Source organism: Canis lupus, chromosome 22 (genome assembly GCF_048164855.1).
Source record: "Canis lupus baileyi chromosome 22, mCanLup2.hap1, whole genome shotgun sequence".
Taxonomy (NCBI): domain Eukaryota; kingdom Metazoa; phylum Chordata; class Mammalia; order Carnivora; family Canidae; genus Canis; species Canis lupus.
Genome location: NC_132859.1, coordinates 46,781,867 through 46,806,725, shown reverse-complemented (window position 1 = coordinate 46,806,725; position 24,859 = coordinate 46,781,867). Strand labels below are relative to the sequence as shown.

General features: G+C 39.0%; 1 protein-coding gene across 26 annotated transcripts in view; it reads left to right on the top strand.

Annotated features, from left to right (window-relative positions):
- The window catches only part of ARPP21 (cAMP regulated phosphoprotein 21), a 154,838-nt gene that overhangs the window by 73,639 nt on the left and 56,340 nt on the right, over window positions 1-24,859 (top strand). For 13 of the 26 annotated variants that reach the window (XM_072793456.1, XM_072793457.1, XM_072793459.1 and 10 more), the window contains 5 exons: window positions 2,821-2,858; window positions 4,757-4,816; window positions 9,062-9,294; window positions 16,438-16,668; window positions 24,393-24,574. In XM_072793456.1, coding sequence (XP_072649557.1) covers window positions 2,821-2,858; window positions 4,757-4,816; window positions 9,062-9,294; window positions 16,438-16,668; window positions 24,393-24,574 — 744 coding nt within the window. The remainder of the gene's footprint in view (window positions 1-2,820; window positions 2,859-4,756; window positions 4,817-9,061; window positions 9,295-16,437; window positions 16,669-24,392; window positions 24,575-24,859) is intronic. The other 13 variants (XM_072793474.1, XM_072793463.1, XM_072793469.1 and 10 more) reach the window with 7 other exon arrangements.

The window sequence follows — 24,859 nt, the reverse complement described above, 5'->3', positions numbered from 1 at the left end:
AATCTCTTTCTTAGCTGACCTTTAATTTAGTGTCTTCATAATTTAAAAACTGAGGTAATAAAAGCAGCCTCCCTTGCCACTTATTATTTAAGTAGTGGAATCATTCAAACAGGTTCAAATAGCAACATATTTATGTTGCAGGTTTATTTTTCTACTTGAAGTCACAATAGTTATAGAGAAATACTTCCTGGTATTTACACTTCAGCAAAATCGAAATTTATTTTAAAATTAGTAGTGTTCTTGAATATTTTACAAATGTATCTTGGTGTCTAAGGTGTATGTGTTTGTGTGTGTGTATGTGCATGTGTGTTTTTTTAATTTAAGTCCACAATCAACATATGCAGATTATTTGGGAATTTTCTAGAGAAATAACTTCAATATAGTTTGAGAATTTGGGTAGCCTGAGATAAGACACATTTATGATTTGAGAATGAAGTTGTTGTAAGTCAAGTCACACAACAATTTAGTTCTCAAATAAAAAATGAGTGTATTTTTGTAGTCAGAAATATTTGAAATACAACTCTTGTTTCCTTTACCAAGAATTTCAGCTTATTTTATGATTAATTCAGTGCAATGATGCAGGCTTTGGCAAGGTTACGTTGAAAAAGCAATATAATTGAGAAAGACATGTTTTGCCTGGAGGATGGTTTCTGAAGGATATTTATGTATAAGTAGGGATTCTGGGAGGAGCTCTTCCACAGTATCCCCAGCATGCACCGGGATCCCTCTTCTTTGACAACCGATGAGAAGGGCATGTAGTGCCACCTGGATTGGGGGTGTGGGAGACAATTCTGTAACTCATTAGGCAAAATCATTTCCTCCTTAAAAGAAAGAAAAAAAAGAGCCCTTTATATCTGAGAATGCATATAAGTGACAGCTTTGAATGCTGCACTTAATTACTGTGACAATTTTATCTTTCTCTGCTATTAAAATTTGAAAGTTATTAATATAACATTTTTAAAAAGTTTATTTTCATCAGCTACTGAGTCACAGCCCATAACCATATCTGTCTTATTTATGAAAATGTGTTGGATGGATCATGTGATAAATTTTTAGGACCTTTGCACAAAAATTGGAAAATACTCTCGAGATATGTTTTTGGGAAAGTTATCTTGAACTTGCAGGTGCCTTATTTTTTCATTCAAAGAGTTATGGCAGCTTAACTTTCCCCCAAATACCAGTGGATTAATGAGTCTGAAGAGGTCAGTGTGTCTTTGATCAACTCTTTCAAAGACTTAGTAGAGTTTCAGTAACTTCACTACCAAGCCGAACATTATAAACATAATTGACCTCTTTCTGACTACAAGAGCTGAATAGTAGCAAAGTATTGAGCTCTTAATGTATACCTGAGACAATTAATTCCATGATTTGAATCAAACCAGGAGTAAAACCAAACTAAAGGAAATGAAGGTGGTGGGATTTTTTGCTTACTATGAAGAGATCTTCACAGGAATAATATCAGTGGTACATAAATTATATTTATTTATAAACACAAATGTCAAATTAAAAAAGATTTTCTGAAACGCTTTTCTCTTAATTGACTTTTTTCTTTTTGTTAAATAAGATTTTTGTGCACTTGATACTCAGGATGCATGTTAAATGCAAAGGTTAAGACAGAAATAGTTCTAGAGATGCCCTCACTGAAACGTTCAGAGCACTGAGGAAAACACGTTATGCCCAAAGCTAGTCCTTTGGTTTAGTGGAAGGAAATGATTTCTACAACAAAATGTACAGAGAAACCAATATCCTGCTTGCCTCTCTGAGTAGTGGTTACATTAGCTGATCTTTTAATTTAAGAATTCAATATTGAAAGATTCTTTTTTTACTTTAGTTTTATTTTCTCTTCAAATGGACCTGTTAGGTCTCAATTTATCTGCTTAGCAGGTCATTTATTCATCATTTAGAAAATCTACACATATAGTATGGCACATATATTTATGTTTAGAAACTCAGTGCTTTGAGAACTTTTTTGTTAATTCCTAAACACAGCCACTATGTTACAGGGCCATTGCACCATAGTTTGTTTAGACTTCTCTTTTTCTACTAGGTAAAATTTAATTTGATTTGCCTTTTCCCAGCTTGCAATGGTAATGGGATTCTCTCTTCCCTATGTGTGTATTAAACACAGGATAGTAGAGAAGTGATAGCTAGGGGAATGGAAGCTATGAAGAAAGTCATTTTATTGACTTAGATGGGCTTGACTTTTTTTTTCTAATTAGCTTCATTTTGTTCTCACTTGTCTTCTGCGCACCCTTCCCACTCTCCACATTGATTGATGGCATCTCTTCAATTTTGAGAGTCTTACAGTCAATCTGTTATCTCACAAGTCTGTCATTGCCAGGTAATAACTGCAGCGTTGTGGTTCTACGGCTCTCCCATCCTCAGGTGGATTGTGCTAAGTGCACGCACTCTGCCTTGATTTGCACCAGTCCTTTGACTCTTGTTGGGGGCTGCATCTTCACAGCCCCAGAAGAAACCACTAGCTCAGGATCCAGTGGTCACATGGTTCTCCGATTCTCCGACAGTGTCATTCACCTCTCTCTCCTTCTGACCTTGATGCTGAATGGGCTAAATCTATCTGTAACCTGGAGATGCCCTCATGGAAAAGTACTCGTGTGCTGAAAGAGAAAGAGAATGGTTTACACTTCTAACTCTAACCGATTTTTTCCCTTTTTTATTTCCACTTATTCAAAACATTGTGCATATTTTTCTTATTTCTTCTCCTCTCAGAGGGGAAAAGTAGTTTTAAAATCAGGCAAGGATTTGGGATTGCTCAGCACATCCAGAACGTCTGATACAATGCCTTTTTTTATTTTTCAGTCAGTTTGCTCCCAGGAAAGCCTTTTTGTGGAAAACAGGTAAAATGAAATTTGTTTTTTCATGTCTTTAGAGGAACAAAGTCTGTTATGTGTGTCCTGTATATTCATAGGTATATATCCCATATATAAGTGTGTACTTGAATATATGTATAAGTAAATACATATATCTATGCGTACATACTTATATGCATACACATATGTGTTATCTAGCATGCCAAAAAAGACTATTTAATTTGAGGAAATATTTCTCTGTTACTTCCAAACATAAGTTTGTCCATTTTCCTTATTTAAAGTCTCAATTTCCAGTCCTTCCGGAAGTCTAATTCCTGCTACCTTTACCAGGCATTACTAGGCATAAATGAACTTGCAATTTCATTGGCTTATGGATTAGGCTGTTAACAGTATTTGTATATTGAGCATTATTAGCCACTTCCTGTGCCGCATACTTATATATGGCCATGCAAACAAAGATTGGAATAATATTGTTTTAAGTTTCTCACTGTAAACAACCTATTAGTCTAACTTGGAAATCTATCTAAGCTCATCTAGATTTAGTAACTTGGGAGTTGGTAGGAGGGTGGTTGTTGTGAGATGAATGAGTTATAGAACTTATACAAAGTCTTGAGCATATGAGCCAAAGGTTTTCAAATTTAACATATACTTTTAAGAAATAATTCTAAACTGAAATAGGTATTCAAATGTTCCATTGATTTAATTGCAGCTTTTCAAGGGGAATTAAAGAATTCTACTTTAGCTGTATTAATCACATTTGAGGTACATCAGAGTGGGCAAGTTGGAATGTAAATATAGTATCACTTCAGAAAGCAATACTTAACTTTATTTCAGATGTTGGCTTAATGGGTGCTCCTGTAAAACTGATTAAATGGAGGCTGTTTGATAAATTCCAGTACTTAGAGAAAATTTAAACTGGGCATTAGAGGTGATTGGGGAAAAAAGTGAACTTTTATTTTAGCAGTTAGAAATCTTTCTTTTTCTTTTTTTTTTTTTTTTTTTTTTTTAGTTAGAAATCTTTCTAACTGCTAACTAACCCTCTCAATTGAACAATCTCTTCTAGAAGAATGGGTGAAAGTTGATAACATGTCTACAGAAGGCATTCAAAAACAACCTCAAAAATCTGTACAGATTTAAGTGAATGTTCTCTATTTATAGTTAAATTAAGGATCCATAAGCACTAACATTATCGGGATGATTCTGAAGCATCCCAAAATTCTATATTCTAACTAAAAGGATGAAGGGAGTGCTTATAATTCAGAGAAAAACATTATTCACTAGTCATCCAGCCAATCATTTCCCCTGCCTTACACCCGAATTTTTATTCATTTACTTGGATTTTGCAGAAAAAGACTGCTAATGCACATTACATGTCTTTTAGATTCAAATTGAATTATATTCTTCATTACAATAATTGGTCACGTACATGAATTGCATATATGAATAAGTCTTGATATTTCCAAAAACAGAAATATAATTGAGTAGATTCTCTACAAAAATAAAAACATTTCTTGGATACCTGTCTTTGAAATGTCAGTATTATCCTCTAATAAAAGATAACTTTTATATTACCAAGGGAAAAAAATCACAACTAGTATTAAATTAAATTTAATTAAATGTCTATTAAATTAAATTTAATTAAATGTCTATTAAACATCAGCTTATTTTGTTTTCCTCTCATCTTCCATTCCTTCTATTTTTTCTTCCTTTCTTTCTTATCTAGTATTGGCACCTTAATCCTAGGATAGGGAAAATGCAGGCTGTCATTAACTTATTATTGCAAAACTCAACATCATACACAAAACAATAGTCTGTGGGGTTGACTTGCAAGAGAGGTAGGTTACAAAGGAGTACACATCCTTTTAACATAGGGCATTTAGTGTCAGTAGGATTAATATCATAAAAACCATGTTTTTCATTTCCAGTAGGCTCTTGGAAGACAGTAACATATGCAATGAGACCTATAAGAAAAGACAGCTCTTTCGGTTGGTATGGTTTACTTTTTTAAAATGTGTTTTCAGATTATGTGGCAGAATCAATGTTAAATATAAGTGTATTAGTGTAAAATATCTGTTCATGAAATAAATATGTTTGGTTACATCTTTGTAAAGCTTGTTACATAGCTAGCGCTGAGGCCATATTGGATAATGTGAGATACAGGGCTAGGAAATTATTGCTTTGTATATAATCCTCTTGAGTTCTTCCTCTGATTTCCCATTTTTGGTGGGGTTTTGTTTTTGTTTTCCCCTCAAAGGTTAACTTTGGAAGCACTCTGATTTAACATTCTCAGTTCAACTTTGGTGAATTACATTACACCAAGTTAAAATTTATTTGATAGTCTCCAATTATATATACATACCTGATCCTGGAAAAGAAACCAATGACAAAGCCATTTGATAGTTGAGTTTTGGCTACTACTGTCCATCATAATACTTCAAACAATGCATTTTTCAAGCACAGATTTTATTTCTAAAGGAAATTACAGGGTTACTTCCAATTATAATGAACTATTTAAGGTAAGATCTTTGTAAGATAAGGGGAATGGATATATATGTACTTATTATGTATTAATATTGCATATTTTAAGTTCTATACTAGGCTGAAAGCTCCATGAAAACAGAGGGACCATGCCCATGTTGTTACTATCCTATTAAATATACCTCTAATATGCACTATAGGGCAAAAAGAATACATAACGCTATCAATGTACTCAATATGTTTTATATATTTAATATGTTACTGCTTTTAGGAATGTTAGGATTCATCTCTGTTGTAGGAAAGAGAAAACTTATTTGTTTACAAACAAAACCTCTTGCTCTCTTAGAAAGAAGAAAAGACCAAAAAAAAATTATTGGATTGAGTGCTCAGAAAATTTTTGTAGTAAATGTGAATTTAGGACCTCATCATTAGAAAAGTTGAATTAATTTGTTCCCTTTTCAGCTTGGCAGAAATAAAAATACTTTTTAAAAATTTCCTTCACTTTTCTAGATTGAATTACATAGCCTAATTGCCTTCCCCTTGTTATCAATGGAACATTTATTATCACATTTGTAGATTAAAAAGATAACACGGCATTGTTCTTCTCAAAACCCAGAGAACAAGAAGAATTTACCAGTACTCCTATGCTCCCACCACAGCCTGGTTTATTTAGGCCAATGAATATGTGAAATGTGAGTTCTTGCCCCTATAGTGGGCCACTTGGTTTTACACAGGCCCAAATCTGGTCCCCAGCCAGAGTTACCACCTACTCAGATCAGTCAACTCTAATATGAGTGCATCACACACCAAGTCACCAAACACAGAAACTCAGGAAGATGAGTTAGCACAAAGACATGTGCATAATGGTAAAAGCAACTCAAAGCATACATCATATCTAAATTGGTAAAAAGCAAACAAAACAAAACCATGTGCAGATATAAAGGAAAATAAATATTATTTATATTAATCAGCAGAGAAATAGAACTTGGAGAATATATGCTTTATGACTACTCTGGGATCAAATTCTCATTACATACACCAAGGCCAACTTCTCCTGATGAGCAGACACTTCATTATTATTGTCTTTCTGGTTTCTAGTAGGAAAAGAACAAGACTTGGCTTAGGAGATAGGTAGGCACTTGTGGTTATGCTTGTCTATGAAGTCTATGCTTCTACTCCCAAATAGATATGAAACTCAATTCTGGACCTCATCTTGTGAGTGCTAAGGTGAATAATCAGTAGATGGAGCTGTAAAGTATTGTTTCAGTGTATAAATGGGGATCCATAAATCAGAATTAGATGCATTATTATAAATCTCATTAATGTTAACTCTAAAGCAGCAACCTAAATTCCCTCTTTTGGGAATTTTGACAGCTCTTAATTTGGGATGCTGCTTTGAATTGGTGGAGTAGAGGTAGAAAAAGTTAAGGAAATCTTAGTTTGCCTTATTGGCTTAGCATGTGGCACAAGTCTAGAGGAGTTACCCAATGCCAGAGTGAAGCCTGCCAACTCCAGCACACTACTTTGCACCCAAGGATAGCGATAGATACTCCTTTGCAGACAGGCTCAGCCACACTGGCATTTCCTCCCACAGAGGTACATAGGGAGAGGGAAACTCAAGCATAGTTCATGATCATCACCTGCATATGGAGAGCCTCCTTCTGAGGCATCCTATATGCTGAGGCTAAGGACTATCCCAAATCTTTTCCTATATGCATTATTCCAAATTAGCTACAAGTGTGACTATTGTCACATCCCTGGTGCATTCATAGTTGCTGAATAATGATTTTTGCCAGGTTTTAATCAAAAACAAGTCAAATTAATCAGAATTAAATGCAAAAAGAATAAAGTTGAATTTGGAACTTGAACGGAAAACAATCAGGGATGCCTGGGTGGCTCAGCAGTTGAGCATTTTTTGCCTTCAGCCCAGGGCATGATCCCGGGGTCCTGGGATTGAGTTCCACATCAGGCTCCCTGAATGGAGCTTTCGTCTCGCTCTGCCTTTGTCTCTGCTCTCTCTCTCTCTCCCTCTCTCTCTCTCTCTCTGTGTCTCTCATGAACAAATAAATAAAATCTTAAAAAAAAAAAAAGGAAAATAATCAGGAATGGAACACCACACCCTAGAAAAGGCTGTTTCTTCCCTCCACCCTACCTCCTCTGGCTTTATTGAATTTAAGAGAAGTTTTAAGAACTCAAGCCACCTGGCCATTGGTGAGTGTGTGATTCTATCTACTCACAATGTGGTCTCTTTTTAGATCCTCTTTCTAAGCCCAGCAAGCCCTGAGGTGTTAACAGAGAGAATATAAGAAAATATTGATGCAAGACAGCAGGGCACTGAGTGCTTTTTGTTTTGTGAGTTTGCTGTCCTCCCCTCATTTTACAAAGTTCCTATCACAGATGAGCCATTTCATTTTTATTGTCTCTTGGATCTATTTACCATCTTAAGTTCTTATAAAACAGAAAAAACGTTAAGTAAAGTTGAAACAAAACTTAAAATTTTCTGTGTACCTTCCATATAATTTGGTTGGTGAGCATTTCAATCACATGTGTGAACTCCTAACATCTCCACAGTCTACTGTTGTCTTTAGAAGAATATTTTTTTTTTTAGAAGAATATTTTTAACAAAGCTACTGACCACATCTGTGAGATTTGGATCAAGACTTGAGCATGCCACATTGCTTAGTGATCATGAAATTAGAGGTTGTATCTATTGCCCATGATTTATGTTGCCCTTTACTTAGTTGTAAGCCATGAGAATAATCTTAGAGTATTTTCATCATGTCTTATTTCTAACTGCAGGAAAAGCTTTGAAAATATTCACTAAGTTCTTCTTTAAGCAGATTGGAAACCAATGAAAATGCAAATTTCATCAACTTTCTCTATAAAACACATGTGATTTTTTGTGTCCAACATGGAGATATTCTGGTGTCTTCAGAATTCACTTCTGCTTATTGGATCTCTTCCAATACATTCACTCTTTTTCAATTTGAATTTTGAACCAGTGTGTTCTTTCACCTGTGGAGCTTTGTCATTTCCATTGATCCTCTCAGAAATTGTCATGTCAGTGTAGTGTTTATACTGGTCTTGTTATTATCACAAGTTTTACTATGTGAAAAGGATTAAAAGATGCTTTCCTCTGCCCAGGAAGGTTAAACTCACTGGGCAAAACTCTCACCCTAGGCTAACAGAATAATTTCTGTGATTTCTGTGCTGTTAAAGCCCTAATGAATTCAGATAGACATCTCATAAAGTTAGAAAATAACAAATGGCTTCACTGGTTCTGTGTGCATCTTCCCATGGTCCCAATTCTTTAATGCTAAAGGGACAAAGCTTGTCTTCAGTGGGAGTTGCTCCTAGAATCATTTGAGATCCTATTTGTTCCCAAACATTGATTCATTGTTGACTTAGGTCAGGAAAATTTATCCTCTTCTCCTCTCCACAAGAGAAGTTAACCACTGTATTTTATACCATGTTTTTTCCTACCTGTTTCTCCTTCACTGGCAGAGGGATGGTGTGATATTTCTAGGTTTGGTTTTTCTGTTTATAAACATGCATATTATATGTGATATGTTATCCATCTGCACATCAATGAAGTATATGTGGCACTGTTTGTAAGGCAACAGGCTTCATGGGAAGGGTTGCAAGAAGGGTCTTGGGGAGATGGCTCTTCCAAGAAAGGTCCCGCCCTATGTTCATGCTGCTCATGGAAGGTAACACTATCCCTGTGCATCTTTCCGGTGGCTGTGCTCCAGAGGCAACAGAGATGGCTCCGGGAGAACCTCTGGGAGTCGACAGAGCAGCTCGGAGAATGAGCTAAAGTGGTCGGACCACCAGAGGGCCTGGAGCAGCACAGACTCTGACAGCTCCAATCGCAATCTCAAGCCCACCATGACCAAGACGGCAAGTTTTGGGGGCATCACGGTGCTGACCAGGGGTGACAGCACATCCAGTACGAGGAGTACCGGGAAATTGTCCAAAGCAGGTAGTTAGTACTGAATGGGTTTATGTCCTATTGTATTTTCTAGATTCCACCCAACTGGTATGGTCATTATTCCCTTTGCTTCCAGTTAATTAATGATGGTGATATTAATTGCTGGGATACTTGGGGGCGTTAGGGCATGCAATTTAAATACCAATCCTGTCTTTTGCTAGCTGTGTGCCTAGGTCTCTAATCTTCGGCTTCCTTATCTGTTGTCAATCTGAAATTGTCAGGAGTCAATAACCGAGCAAGAGCATTTATTTGGAATGAAAGCATTACAATTCAAGGTACACAGATACGGGTAGCAACCCAAATAGTCCCACCTGGGAGCAGAAGTCAGAGGTTTTTGAAGCAAAAAGAAAACTCTTGTATGTGCTATTTACAAAGAATTTTTTTGTTGGTGTTAATGGCACAATGCTGTTCTTGATGGAATATAATTGTTTTCAAAGGCTATCACTAAGCTGTCTCTTACTGAAGCATGTTGCAGGTGTTTGGGCTGGGTCTTTGGCATATTTGCAGTCTGGTCCGGTTCAAAAGCTCACAGTTCTACAGGTGAGGACAAGTCTAATGCCGGTCTCCTCAATGGCCTCCTGACTCCATTTAAAAACTTCTTGACATAAATGACCCTATGTCATTTCAACTTTGATACTATGAAATGTAGGTTATAATACAATATGACGTTACTCCCCCTCAACAAACTATTATATATGTTTAGATTCAATTATTTATATACAAATGGTTACAAAAGCACCTGCACATGATAACTTTTTAACAAAAGTTAGCTATTTTTTAAAAAATTTAATACTGTGATTGGTTTCTTAAAACCACACTGTAAGATAATTACAACATTAATAGTTTGGGTTGCTGCTTTGGTATGCTGTTAGTATAATTATGGGCAAGTTATTTAACCTATTTGTGTCTCAGTTTTCTCATCTGAGAAATGGGAATAACTGTAGTCCCTATAAGGCAAGGTTATTGTGAAGTTAATATACACAGAGCAATTAAAGTAGGTTGTAAGCCCTCCATAAACATGAGGTCATGTTTATCTTTATTACTGTTACTCAGTGCTTCCATCCCTGCTTTGCAGATAAGGAACGTGAGCCTCAGAAAGGCTTAGAGTTCCAAGTAGCCAGGTGCAGGCATCTCTCTCTCTCTCTTCTTTTTTACCTTGTGTTTTCTTCTAAGTGAATAGTGATCTTTTTGAGGTAGTTCAAGTTTGCATGGACAGTCTTTGGGAGGTCCCAATGAGGACCATGACCTAGAAACAACTTTAAACTGACGGAAGCATTAATATCATGGGGTTCATATGAGTCCAGAAATCCTCAACATGGTCTGCCATTCCTAGCTCCTCTGTCTCCCAAGAATCTGTCACCATCGTTTTCAAATTATTTGCAAATGGTCTCAGTCAAAATATCTCTTAGAATCCCAGGAAGGTAACAGGTGACCATTCAGTAGTTATCCATGAACTTTGGTTCGTGATTATGATTTGTAATGTTTCTGTTTGGTTTTGGCTTTGCCTAGGGTGGAGGTTGAGAGCTGTGATTCATCAACATGTCCTGGATGTCGCACATACTGGGGGTTGCAGGACAGGGAGGGGAATGTGAATGGCTAACACCAACCAGAGACTAGACATGGGTTGCCCTAACTGTGGATACTTTCCTAGCCAAGCTTCACACTCACACTAGGGGGCACTCTGAAATCTAGGCTCATTATGCTAATGGTTTAACATAATTGTGTTGCTGAACATGTTCCTAAGAAATTATCTCGTGTTTCCCTACACAGGCAGAAAATTAATAGCATTTAGTCACAGCCACTACTGTATATACATATTTCCTGCTCCTTGGAGAGATTCAGGTGGGCTCACACTGCCTTCTGCCTTCTGTTATATCACCATTTGCTGAATTCTTGATTTCTTACTCTAATTAATTGCTCTTATATCCCATTATTGCAGCAACTGAAGTCAAGAAAACCCACTGTGGTGCACTTGAGCTCCTGTAAACTAAGAAAGGTTAAATAGTTTTAAATCTCCTTTAAATGCAAAAACCAAGGACCTTAAACGGTGCACTTAAAAATTCCAGCACACCAAGAGAACTCTTAAGATTTTTAAACTAATCATCATTCTCCATACACCACCCCCAATCACTTCCAAAGAAAAGCTCTTTGGAAACATTTAAAACACTTCAAGAACGCTAAAATACCATGTTCTTTGAAGAATGATTAGAAATTGTAAGTGCCTCAGACATTTTTTTTTTTTTCCTTTTTAATCTAAGTGTCTCCTTTTGAAAGCTTGTCAAGGTGCAGGAACTGAAAGAAAAAAAAAATTAAGGGCGATCAAGATAGAATGTCAAAACAAACTTACAATTTCCCAGGATGGTTTTATGAAGCAAAGCTGTCAGTTTTGCTGTCATGGATCTTCAGAACAGCGCAAGTTTTTAATTTTTTGTCTCATTATTCACACTGGAATTGCAAACTTTTTTTTGACCTTTCAGAAACCAAGCCTGGAGTTGTGACATTTAAGTTACTCTTCTCCTCCTCTAATTACATAGGTTCAAGCTTTAAATAGATAATGATGAGACTCTCTCCAGGTGGGAACACGTTTTCCTACATTTTATAAAGAGCTTATTGCTGAAGTCTGAACGTATAAGCACATGCTCCGAAGGCCTGGGCTGTCTTTCCCTTCATGTATCCCCAACACTGAGCTTAGTGACAATCACCTACCAGATGTCCAGTGCACAGCTACAGAGGTAGACTGCGTCATTTTGTCATGACATCCTCCTGGATGTGGAGAGGACAGAAACAGTGCTTGTACTGTACCCTCTGCTGCTTCTTGGTCATAGCAATGAGGTTAGAAAATGAGTAGACATCTATTTCTTTCCACCCTGGCCAGAGGACATTGCTTTACTATAGTGCTCTCTCTCGATCTCCAGACCAGGGGTTCTCGACTTTAACTGCACCAGAATCACCGGAAGGACTTATGAAAGCACAGATTGCTTGTTTTCAAATCATACTTTGAGAACAACTGCTCTGGAGAGAGAAGATATCCTTATGATTTGTTTTAGTAATTTTACATGGTGTGGTGTTTTGTTTTCAGGATCCTAGTGTATCCTTGTTGTTGTCACCTTCCTCATCTACATTCCAGAGTACTTTTAGAGGCAGTGCAAGACACCTCATCTCTCTATCAAGTCCTCTTCTTCGTATTTAGTTTCATTCAGCGCTAATGCAGACTGGATGCAATTTCTTTCTCCTTGAAATTTCAGAAGCTTTCAGTCATGCTACTGAATTCTCTGACCCCTGAATCTAGAAACATTTTCTTGAATTATTAATTCAGGGAAAACTACTTATAGTTCAGGGTCCTTATAAAAGAAGAATTGCATCGGACCAAAGGAACAGATAAAGAAGGCTCTATTCATGACTATTGCAGTCAGGGTCAAAACTATTGCAAGGAGAGAAAGACTGAACTCCACCCCGTACAGTGAATTGTAGGGGAGTTTTAAGTGCTGGAGTGAACCAGTGGAAAAGCACTGGGGCAAGGTAGACAGGGGTTGGTAAGTTCAATGAAATCATCCTTGCTAATTGGAACGTATCAAAGTCAGGATTCTTTCTACCCTCCCGCAGAAACTGGCAGACAAAAGCACTTGCTCTCTTGATTATTACATTTGAAAGAGACGGCCCCTGAATCTGTAAGAAAGACATACCTGATTGTAAAATGGGTAAGGGGCTAGTGGAAGATTTACACCCTGAAGGGGCAGAAATGCTCTAAGAAAAGGGAGGTAGAGGGACAATCCTCTGAAAGAAGCCAATCCAAAGATTGGTCAAGCTGAGAGGAACTTTAAGGCCAATGTCCTCATAGCTACTCACCGTTTAGTCCAGTGACTTATATTTTACAAAAGAGGATACAAAGGTCTGAAGAAGTAGTCAGGCACCTGGGGGATGCAGTCAGTTAAGCGTCCGACTCTTGGTTTTGATTCAGGTTGTGATCTCAGTTGTGAGATGGAGCCCCACATTGGGCTCCAGGCTCAGTGCAGAGTTTGCTTGAGTTTCATTCTCCCTCTCCCTATTTCTCCCCTCCACAATCTCTCTCTCTCTCAAATAAATAGACAAATCTTAAAAAACAAAAACAAAAACAAAAAAAAAGGTAGTCAGTGGCCAAACAAGAACTAAAAGGATGCTTCCTCCCTGGGGAGTGGGTGCTCCCTACTCCAAGGGAATCTGCCCACACCCTTCCTCTCTGACCAGTTATCAGTTTTGCTTTGCCTTGCAATCTTTTATACAACTGTCCCCCCATTTTTCCCCTTTTCCCTTTCCTATCTTTCTTTTGAGTGTTCACCAGAGTCCCCCATCAGTCATCACCTTCCACCAGCTGCCCCTAAAAGTCAAGCTTCCACTTCTGAGCAGTATCTCCTAGAACTTGGAATAGTCCTGGTCAGGACCCTGGCCCTACCTGCAGGTCACTCAAGTGACTCTGGGCATAGGGTGTGGTCCATGAGGTCCTGTTGCCTGGGTCTGAATGCAGACTCTGCCATACGTGAAGTATATTTGGGAAATTTACTTAACATCTCTGAGGATCAGTTCTCATTTTCAAAATGAGGTTGCTGTGAAAATGAGACCAGGTAATTCACATAGTGATGAGCACAGTGCTTGTCATGTAGACATACTGTTTAAATATTTGCCATTGTTAACATTTCCGTCCCTGAGAAAAGGAGACTGGACACACTTTGCCTCTCAACACCTAAAGCAGTAAAGTTCTCAAATATCAGTTTCTTTATTTTTTTATTTTTTTATTTTTTGAACACTTCTAATCCTGTGCATTTCATCACCATTGCTAGCCTCCATTTTTTTTGATCAAGATCTTCAGTAACACTGGCTATATGTAGAACACAGACTGATGCTTACAGGCTGTTCAAAGTTGGTTGTAAGCCAGCCAAAAAAGGCCAGTTACTAACCCTGGCTGCATGGTGATTGCTGAGCCACCCCTCTAATGAGGGTTCACTGTCTCCATCTTTGCAAGTGTTGAGAGTTTAAGCTAAATTTGTCTCCTTTCTTCCTTTTAACCTGTGGAATAAGGTTCTTTACATTGTCTTTGCACCCCACTTTCTCATTGTTCCTGTTGAAGGTACTGCTTTTCTCCAGTTGATAGAAGGACATGACATTGCACATCAGTGATGCATAGCCATTTTCTGAAAGCCAAAAAGAAAAAAAACACTCTGGGTTTTCCCAGAGTGGCACATCAGCTGTGTACATCAGTCCCCTCTCTTGACACCCCATGCCAGCACCAGCTGACACCTCGAATTACTCAGGACATGCCTCCTTAGTCCCAACCCTTTCCCACTGCTGTCTGACCCCTCAGCCCAGAGGTGGGCTGAACCTATTTTGTATGAACTTCATTGTCTGCAGCCTGGAAGTTTTGTTATCGTTTATTACTGTTGTTGTTTTTCCCTCCACACTAGTGTCAGACTTGGTATGTAGCATCAGATCACATGGGGTGAGTCCACGAACACACTCTACCATTTGCACTGGGGCTTCCATGTTGGGGGCATCGTGTCAGCAATACACTCTCAAAACTACTCTTAGCATTTTCAGATCTCTTTTTAGATTCTTTATTTTTCTCCCATACATAACTCAGAACCCACCAGCGTTCTAAACCAGATTGGTACATCCTGAATTAACTTAAAGCTTTATCATTATTAATAATCAAGTCTCGGGAAAAGCAGAGAAGATTCCCAGCTGAGAACATTCATGGCAGTACCTAGCATATGCATGTGATTGCTTTCAGGAGGCAGTGTTGGGTCACAGTTAAACCTATCAGCCTACCCAGATCACATCCCTCTCTGACCATAGCTATACAGTTGGCTTTAGTTATTGGATTTCTCTATCCTTCAACTTCCCTATCTGTGTAGCCAGTAATAGTACTTATTATCACAGTGTGTCCAGGTGCTCACACATACTAAGTGCTTAATAAATATCACTGTCCTCCTCCTGGAAAACTATGTCCTCCTCTAAACTCTCCAGTGGCCCTTCTTCTTTGCAATTACATACTGCATTCCTATCACTTATTTTTAAAGGTCTCCAGTTTAATTCAAGGACACATTTTAGGATCTTGAAAACAATGTTAACTCTTTCTGATATATGATTTCCCTTTAATGACACAGAAGAATGCATTTTTAATGACATCGATTGTTGGTTGTAGGGTAACATAGTTTTTAAAATTCCTATTGCAACCTATGGTATCACCCAGATCATCTGTTAGTTAGAATTCACTGATAGCAAAATGTCACTTGGTGCATTTTCTCTCCAGTGCTCTGGTTAATATTCAGTGCCCAGGACAGCGGTGGTCAACGGTGCTGGAGCTGCTTGGCCCTGGTGGTGGTGAAGGGCAGGTACAGCCTAATGGACATGGGATATAACAGGTGTTTCTTTGTCCACAGTAGAGGGAGAAGGGGACGGTTGGGTTAGATTCCACCTTGGAACCCAATTACCTAGGATATTTACAAAATACACAGTCTACAAACCTCCCCATGATTTTACTCTTCTGTGTCATCTAAACAATGATGCAGCATTCTTGTTAAGACCAAGCCCTTTCAGGGTCTGCCTTTTGGGCATATTCATAAGATTTATGTGAAATACATACCTTAAACACCCTCAGCAGGAGTGACCCAGTTCTTCTACTCACATCTGAGGGGAAAAGATTATTTTGGGCCATGCCCCTTTAAAATGCAGCTTTATGGATGTTATAGGACCAGCACCTTAGAGCTATGCCCATGATCAGCACATTCTTGGACTCTTTCTTAAACTACAATCTCTTTAACACCCACCTCGCATTTTATTCTCCTAACTCCAATGAGACAGCCCCCTGGCTTTAATAACTCCTGGGCATCTCCAGGCACTGAGTCGGCACCTTTAGGGTACCAAAGGACCATCCTAGGGACACGTGAGAGGCTGAAGGAGAGTGCTCATTCTTAACATCCCTTTTCCTAGGAAATCAACACATCAGAAACATATGTTGCAGATATCTCAAAATGTGAGCCCCAAATGTTGCCCTGGTCCTGCTGTATTCACCTCTCATTCTTTAAGGATGGATTATGTAAACTAAGCATTTAGATCGGAAGCTCTCTGTGTTGGATGATTTTCTGTTCCTTTTCTCTGTGGCAGGCTCTGAGTCTAACAGCAGCACGGGCTCTTCGGGGTCTCTGCCCCGCACCCACGCCCCCCTGCAGAGCACACCCCTGGCTGCCAGCGTGGCCACTGGCTCTCCTAGCTGTGTGCCCTATCCGGAGAGTGGAGCAGGGGGCCAAGCAGCCCCCAGCACCAGCTACATCCTCCTTCCACTTGAGGCTGCAACAGGCATCCCACCCGGAAGCATCCTTCTGAATCCGCATACAGGTTAGTTCTTTACCTCTGCTATGGCAGGGACTCAAGATCAGAGTTCTGTTTTTCTGTTTGAGCTTATAAATTCATCAGCAAATTTTCTTTAAGTTCCTGAGCAAAAGAGCTAGGTGCATGAACCAGTGTATAGGGTCTTGATTTAGGAAGAGCATATCTATTGCTGTAATCTCTATCTCTATAATGATATCAATATTGATATGTAGTTATTAGTATAGATTCTTCCCAGAAATATCCACTCTTCTCTCTGTCCTCTTTGTCTTGACCATGGTGTGTCTCATGTATTCCTCGGAGCTAAGACCGGAGACATACAGTGATGATCTGGGAAATACTAATTAAAATACTGTGTTTCTCAGACTAAATCCCAGATTAGCCTGTTATTATGTCAAAAGTGGTTTTTGCATCCAATATTTCACAAACTTGAGATATCGATTGGGACACACAAGCAGATTCTTTTTTTTTTTTTTTTTTTTCACAGCAGATTCTTACCTATTGAAGTTGCTTTCTTGCTTCACCCAGTTCTAGCTGGGGAATAAGGAATGACAGTGACAAATAGGACATAGGGAGCAAATTTTTTACTTATTTTAGGGATTCTAAGACTAGACTTTTTTGGTGAGGTTTGGAAAATTGGAGGTTTTAGAAAATGGTGACTTCATGATGATCATTTTTTGATGATGAATGGTTCTTCATTTTTTCATTTCTCCAGTGGTCAGTTAACTTCCACACTGATTCCAAAGAATCAGTAAATAGAGGGTAAATAGACTAATAAGCGTCTGCCTCATGGGGGAAACTTCTCAACCAGGGGCAATTGTGCCCACACCTCCAAGGCTATTTGGCAATATCTACCAACATTTTTACTATCATGACTGAGGGAGGAGGGTGCTGCTAATGGCATCTAAGAAGGTAGAGGCCAGAGATGCTGCTAAACATCCTACTATGCACAGGGCAGCCCCTTGCAACAGGAATTATCCAGCCCAAAATATCAGTAGTGCCGTGGTGGGAAACCTAGGGTTATAAGGCTTGACATTGACTAGTCACCTCTTTGGAAGCCTTTATAAGTAATTGGAAAAAAAATTGAATTGTCTCAAAATATGTCTAAGGTTTGGTTTTGATGATTCCAGGGTATTTCTGTGATTAGCTAAACTTGAAAATGCAAAAGTGAATGAGAATCTCGTAAAAGCAATCTGACTCAATCTTCTCACGTATATAGCACTACTAGTAATTAGGAAATTCAGAGAAACATGAGAATGATAGTAAAATAGTTACTTGAATAATTGCTACATTTTCATGAAAACATATGGCACATTCTCAAGGCATGGTGTTTGATTGAGACATTTTGAAAATGCCGTAAGCTTGAGGGAAAAGAAGGCATAATCATTTTATTGAAAACCATTTGAAAGCTTTCAAAATAGATACTTCTAAGGAGAATATTAGATTGCTTTTATTTTATTTGGATCATTGTAAGCACTAAAAGGAAATTAAAAGAAAACCAGGATTATAGTCATTACTCTGGGCACTGATAGAAGTATGGTCTGACTCTGTTGGCTTAAATCCCTTCACTTTTAATTGAGACAGAGGGCTTGCAGACAAGAGCACACACAAGCATTAGTTTTGAGTCATTTGTTTTAAGCAAAATTGCTGTGTTTCAGAAAAGCTTAATAGTATTTTTTAGGGCATAATGAAGAAATATTATTTGTAATGATATAATGGTTGTGTGTGTGTTATGTGTATATTATCATGCATAATCTTGCTTATAATAGAAAAAGAAATAAAGTGCTTTCTGGTACCCAGTCCTAATTCTTATTTATTGGATCCACTCACTTAGAGCTGTTATCAAAATATCTCTTTTGAAGCAAGATCCTAACTGAGGAAAAGGATCTAAGAACATTGTTGAACAGCTTCTCTATACACGTATCTCTGATTTGAAAAATAAAATATCCCAAGATCAGAAGGAAAATGTATTAATATTCTGTATACCATGACTGAGTGGTGGGATGTAAGGTGGATGATGTTTCTTTTTTCCTAGAATGTGTTTATTTTTGTAAATTGAAAATATGCAAATGTGTATATGTGTAGAGATCCATCATGTATCATATACACATATACGTGTATATATGTCTATGGTGTATATGTGTGCATGTCTGTCTATCCATTCATCCATCTATATATTTAGTCTCATTTGACTCTGCTATGGAAACCGGAAATTTGCCTTCTTTGGACTGGAACTCATCCTTCTCTGTCATTGCTGTAAACTCCTTAAATCCACACTTATCACCCTTCCTTAAATACTCTTCTGCCAAATGCATGATAGAAATTCTTTAGTGTTAGGAACCAACAGCGTATGACTACTTTACTTCTTGTGTGAATAGCCCTTGGATTCATTACCCTGTCACCAGCACATTTATAAGCTCCTTGTAGGAAGGGGCCATCCTTGGCTATTTTTTTCACTTCACTGGAGTGGATAACAAAGTAGTCTTAACATGTGCTCAATTTACATAGTATTGAAATAATATCTATCATTCCCTATGCTGTGTCTTTTATTCCCATAATTTATTGATTCCATAGCTGGAAGCCTGTACCTCCCACTCTCCTTCCCCCATTGTGCTCATCCCTTCTTTCCCCTCCCCTCTGGCAACCACCAGTTTGTTCTCTGTATTTACAGGTCTGATTCTGCTTTCTGTTTATTCCTAAAGTATCTATCTTAAGCAGGCATAGGACAAGCAATAATCTGAGAACACCACGATGACTTCCAGTCGTGTCTACTAAATGAAACAAAATGAAACTTCCTTTATCAGCACAATTGATTTGGCTCTTCCTAAGTACTGAATATTTGGCAACCTGAAACCTACCCACCCGCATAAATCTTGGTAGTTCCTCAAACGCAATCACAACTTTTTATTTTGTCTGGCCTTAGACTCAGCTTTCAGCAGGTCTGCTTCTAACTCAGGACCTCTGGCCTCTTCTTTCCTGGCTCTTCCGGCATCTGGATGAGTGAGTTGCTGCAGAGGTTCTTTCTCAGTCATCCCCGTATAATGTATTCCTCCTTATAAGGCAGACCTGGGTTTGACTCTCCAGTTTGATCTTCCTGATGTCTTAGACTTGGTATCCTTTTAGAGATTTTTAGCAGAAAGCTCATCTTTGGCAATTTTCTTTTAATTCAGAGCTATCCAGAGATGCCAACAGGGATTACATCCCCCACGTACTCATTAGTGCCCATATATGTGGTTTTGCCATTTCACTTTGCCTTCATCTGGCACAAATTCACAAGTGTGTGATGTAAGGGCATGCCATTGGCTGGGACTTTGCTTTGAACTGCCTTTTAGGGCTCATCTCTTTCAAATGCTCCTGATGGTCTCTCACAGCACTCCACTTTGTAGTTGTCACAGGACTTCTAGCAACTATTTATCCAAACTGATTCCACCTCTTTCTATTATTTTCCACCTCTTTCTTAAATGTACCATGAAGTTCTTGTATGTGACATGTCTGTAAATGTATCTTTAAGAGATCTGAGTTAACCTTTGCCTATCTGTTAACAGCAGCATCCTTATCATTTGATTGATCACCTCCTAAGGACTAGGAAAGGAAAAGTCTTTTTCTCACACCCTCTCTATCTTTTTAAATAAATACCCTTCTGCCAAGTATGTGGCAGAAATGCTTTGGTGTTAGAAATCAAGAGCATTTTATTACTTTGCTTCTAGTATGAATTGCCATTGGGTTCACTTCCTCACTACCAGCGTATTTATATATTTATAAGCACTTTGTGGGGAGGGATCAGACTCAGTTTTTTTTTTTTTTTTTTTTTTGGTTTTGTTTTTGTTTCTGCATCCCTAGAATGGATAACCAAGTCTTGGTCCTCATGCAGATACTCAATAATCATATATTAGTATACTTGATAATTACATAGTCCAGCACAGGATGCCTGGGTGGCACAGTGGCTTAAGCATCCGACTCTCGGTTTCAGCTCAGGTTGTGATCTCAGGGTCCTAAGATCAAGCCCCACGTCAGGCTGTGACCTCAGCAAGGAGTCTGCTAAAGACTATCCCTCTCCCTTTGCTCCTCCTTGCCACTCACTCTCTCTCTCTCAAATAAATAAATAAAATATTAAAAAAATAATATCTACTGCACATTATTCATGTTAGTGGAGAAGCTTTCCATCAAAGGCCACATATTAAGGGTAATGAGCAATTGGCCAGCTCATGGCACCCCAATTTACCTCTGCTTCTACACCCTTTACCTGTGCCAACACACATGCCAGGGCCTGCCAGGCATGCTTGAGCCATTCCTGACATGAAAACCTCTTCTAAGCTGGATGGTCTTAGGGCCAACTAGTCTTTCTTTCCCCTCTGGTCTTTAGAAGCTGTCATTCAAACTACTAGCCTATATTCGGTTATAATTACATCTGGATTGGCCAAAGTAGCAGATTCTAAGAGAGGCCACCAGAATCATGCCTGACTTGAAAACCAATAGTCACCTGTCCTAATTCTCTTGGGAAATTGTGTCTGTTCCCTTCCATGCCATCTATCTTTCTTGGGACTTTCTCACTTCTTTCCACCTCTCCTTACTGAGCATAAAAGCAGTACTTTATATTTTCTCTTCTCTTCCAGAAGAACCTGCCACCTATCTCCACCCAAGGTGTAGAGTACCCAAGTTAGAGTACCCAAGTTCTGAGTACTTTTCATATGCAGTTATCTGGAAATGTTTCTTTCGCCTATTTCATAGCCCATTAGTAATATTTCACACAGATGATCTAAAATTTATCAAAAGGACATCTGGGACAGCCCGGGTGGTTCAGCAGTTTAGCACTGCCTTCAGCGCAGGGCGTGATCCTGGAGTCCCGGGATCAAGTCCCACGTCAGGGTCCCTGCATGGAGCCTGCTTCTCCCTCTGCCTGTGTCTCTGCCTCTCTCTCTCTCTCTCTCTCTCTCTCTCTCATGAATAAATAAATAAAAAATCTTTAAAAAAAAAAACCAAAAGGACATCTTAATAATTTGTGATCATGTTTTTCACCCTAATTATGGTCCTTTTTTCACACTACCTTTCTTCTCACCGGGGTAAATTGGAAGTCATAGAAAATATAGTAAATATCATTTTATTTTTACTTTCCATTTCTGTGTGTTTGAGTGTGTGTGTGTGTGAGCACAGAATGAGACTGATTTTGAAATGATTTCTTATAAAGTTGCTGTGAAGCTTTTTTTTTAATGCTAGGTATCTAAAATTTTCTTCTTTTTACCATAAAAAAGGGAGGAGGATTAAGAATTAGAACACTAAATGGGCTGATGGGATTTTGTAAATTGAACCATTTTTTCATTCTATCCCAAGTTGATGCTTTGGGGAGAAAAAAATGAGTTGCAGATTTTAAATCTAATAGAAAGTTATTTTTGGGAAAAAAGTATTTAAAATAATTAAAAGTAGCTAAAATTAAATGACAGTGGTAAGAAAACATGCACCTATGAAGAACAGGAACTTTTTAAAAAATATCTCTAAATTTAGTCGTTCTGTGACTATAATTCTGGCACATTTGCTCTTCCATCATGGCACATTATAGTTGGTTATGAAACTGTTATCAGAACTTCCTTAGTTCTGGCAGGTATGGAGCATTTAAGGGTTTCATGTTACACACATGCAAGTACATTTGGGCTGAAAATATGAGGTAATGATGGGAACCTGAGGCTCCCAGTTCCTAACTGGGCTTAAATCAAGTTTGGGGTCAATTTGTTTGACTTCACTACAACCTTACCATTTGCCTTCCAAACCTCCTCCAAAATATCTTCTCACTGTTATTTATAAAACGCACATACCTGACATGTAGCATTGGCAGGTATTTATATATATGAACCCCTGTGCGAATACTACCTGGAAGGAGACATCTTCTGGTAGACTCCCTCCTGCCCCGAGAGGTCTCATTCTTCAGACTCCCGTTACCATTAACTTCCGCCTGACCGTGAATGTATTAGAAATGTAGTTGTAGGAGCACCTGGGTGGCTTGGTGGTTGAGCGTCTACCTTTGGCTCAGGTGGTAATCTGGAGTCCTGGGATGGAGCCCCACATCAGGTTCCCCACAGGGAGCCTGCTTCTCCCTCTACCTATGTCTCTACCTCTCTCTCTATCTGTGTGTGTGTCTCTCTTGAATAAATTAATAAAATCTTTTAAAAAAGAAGAAATGCAGTTGTATATTTCCCTAAAAGCTGCCCTTTGGGGACCTGCTTCTTTCACTTAGTGTTCAGTAGCTAATTAGCTCCCATTTTATAACAGTCTATTCTTGTTGGATTCTACATATTTTTTTCTCCACTAAAGCACTGTTTTGTTTGGGTCAGTTTTTATGTTTTCACTCTCTGACCTGTTTTGTTGCTAATTTTACTCACATCACTGGTGATTAATATATCATTAATAACAATATGTATTGTTAATGAAAAAGACTGCCTTCCTTAGCCATCATATGGTGCCCACATCCCAGAACAATTGGCTCTAACCTATCTGCTTGGGAGGATTTTCATTTATGATTGGATGTTTCTCATTGTACCTCATTGGAGCGTGTACATGTTATGTAAACTTGGATAATCCACTGAAGTTATTTGGTGCAATGGGAAGTGAATGGATTTCAGAGTCATTCTGACCCGGGCCTTTTCCTGACTCTCATGTACTGGTTTGGCATTTCTGAGTGAGCTGCTTAGTCCACGTGAACCCTGTTGTTTTTTTTTTTTTTTTTTTTCTTTTTGGTCTCTAAAGTGGAATGAGATCGCACATCTGTGGGTCACCAGAAGAGCTGAGACAGTGTGTACAGGGTGCCTGTCCCTGTGCGTGCCACACTGGAGCTTGATTTGTTCTCCCTTCCTTTCCCTCTCCTTTTCCTTGCTTCCATCCATCTACTGCTCTTGTTCTCCTCCCTTCTGCTCCTTCCTTTCGCCTGCTTCCTTTCCTTTCCAGTAGGCCTTCACTATCTCAGCCGCAGAATAGGGAGATGATACTGTCCTTCCTCCCAGAGTCATGCTGAGGATCCAATGATGCTATTTTGCAAACCATGAAATACTCCTCAAATAATAGTAATAATAATAGTGAGCCATTCCATTATTTCAAAAAGCGAAACAATGCATATTTGCTTCACCATCAGGAGATGATGTTGTGATACTTTTATTATGCATAACCTTTAAAATCTAAACCCCTGTCTGCTCATTGTTGAGTCTGTTTAGAGGAGCGAGTGTGTGGATGTGGCATATTCTGTTGTGTATGTATCAGTAGAACCGACCACAGTTCTGAGTTGGTGCAAGGCCAGTGGAAGCAAAACAAATGTATTAGTAAATAACGTGTAACCCAATGTAGCGGGGATGGGTAGAGGGAAAGCGACCCTATCTCTCAGTGTGTGCAATCTTGCTGATAACGATGAAGTGCAGGCAGCAAACACATGGCTTCATGAAGATTGCTTCTCCATAGGCCCTCTCCGCTAGGCGCCACTGTACACACATGCACTCAGCCTTGGCAGATCTTTCTGAAGGCAGTGGATTTAGTTGTTGCTTCTTAAATTTCTCTGGGCTTACGCTGTTAGCTAGCTTAATCGAACAGGTCATAAACAGGAAAGTCTTCACATTGGTGAGGGTTCTGGTGCCCTGGATTTCCACTGCCCTGCCCCTTTACTTTAGGTTACTTGCTGAGTATCTTATCAGCATGGTTTTTCCTGCAAAAGGCGAGACTGAGAAGCTCGCCTGAACCCAGCTACAATTCCTTTGCAGGCCAGCCCTTCGTGAATCCTGATGGAACCCCTGCAATATACAACCCCCCCACCAGCCAGCAGCCCCTGCGAGGGGCAATGATGGGGCAGTCCCAGCAGCCGCCACAGCAACAGCCTTCTCCTCAGCCACAGCAGCAGGTGCAACCACCCCAGCCACACATGGGAGGCCCACTGGTCACTCAGGTAGGAGCAGGCTGGAAGGTGGGGAGGGGAAGTGTTCCAAGACAAAGGCTGTGTGGTCCTCAGAGCAGTAAAAGGTGCCTTAGAAAGAGGTGATACTTTCCATTGGGGCCACCTCCACCCACTCATAGATAGATAAATCCTAGCAGCCTAGGGCCCTTGATAGCAGGTTGATAAGATTTCATCTGGATCCTTAGGTTTAGATAGACATGAATGCCCCATCCAATGATTTGCATGGTGAGCACGCTGCAGTGGCGAAAATGAATGCCAAGTTTTCTTTTAGGTCTA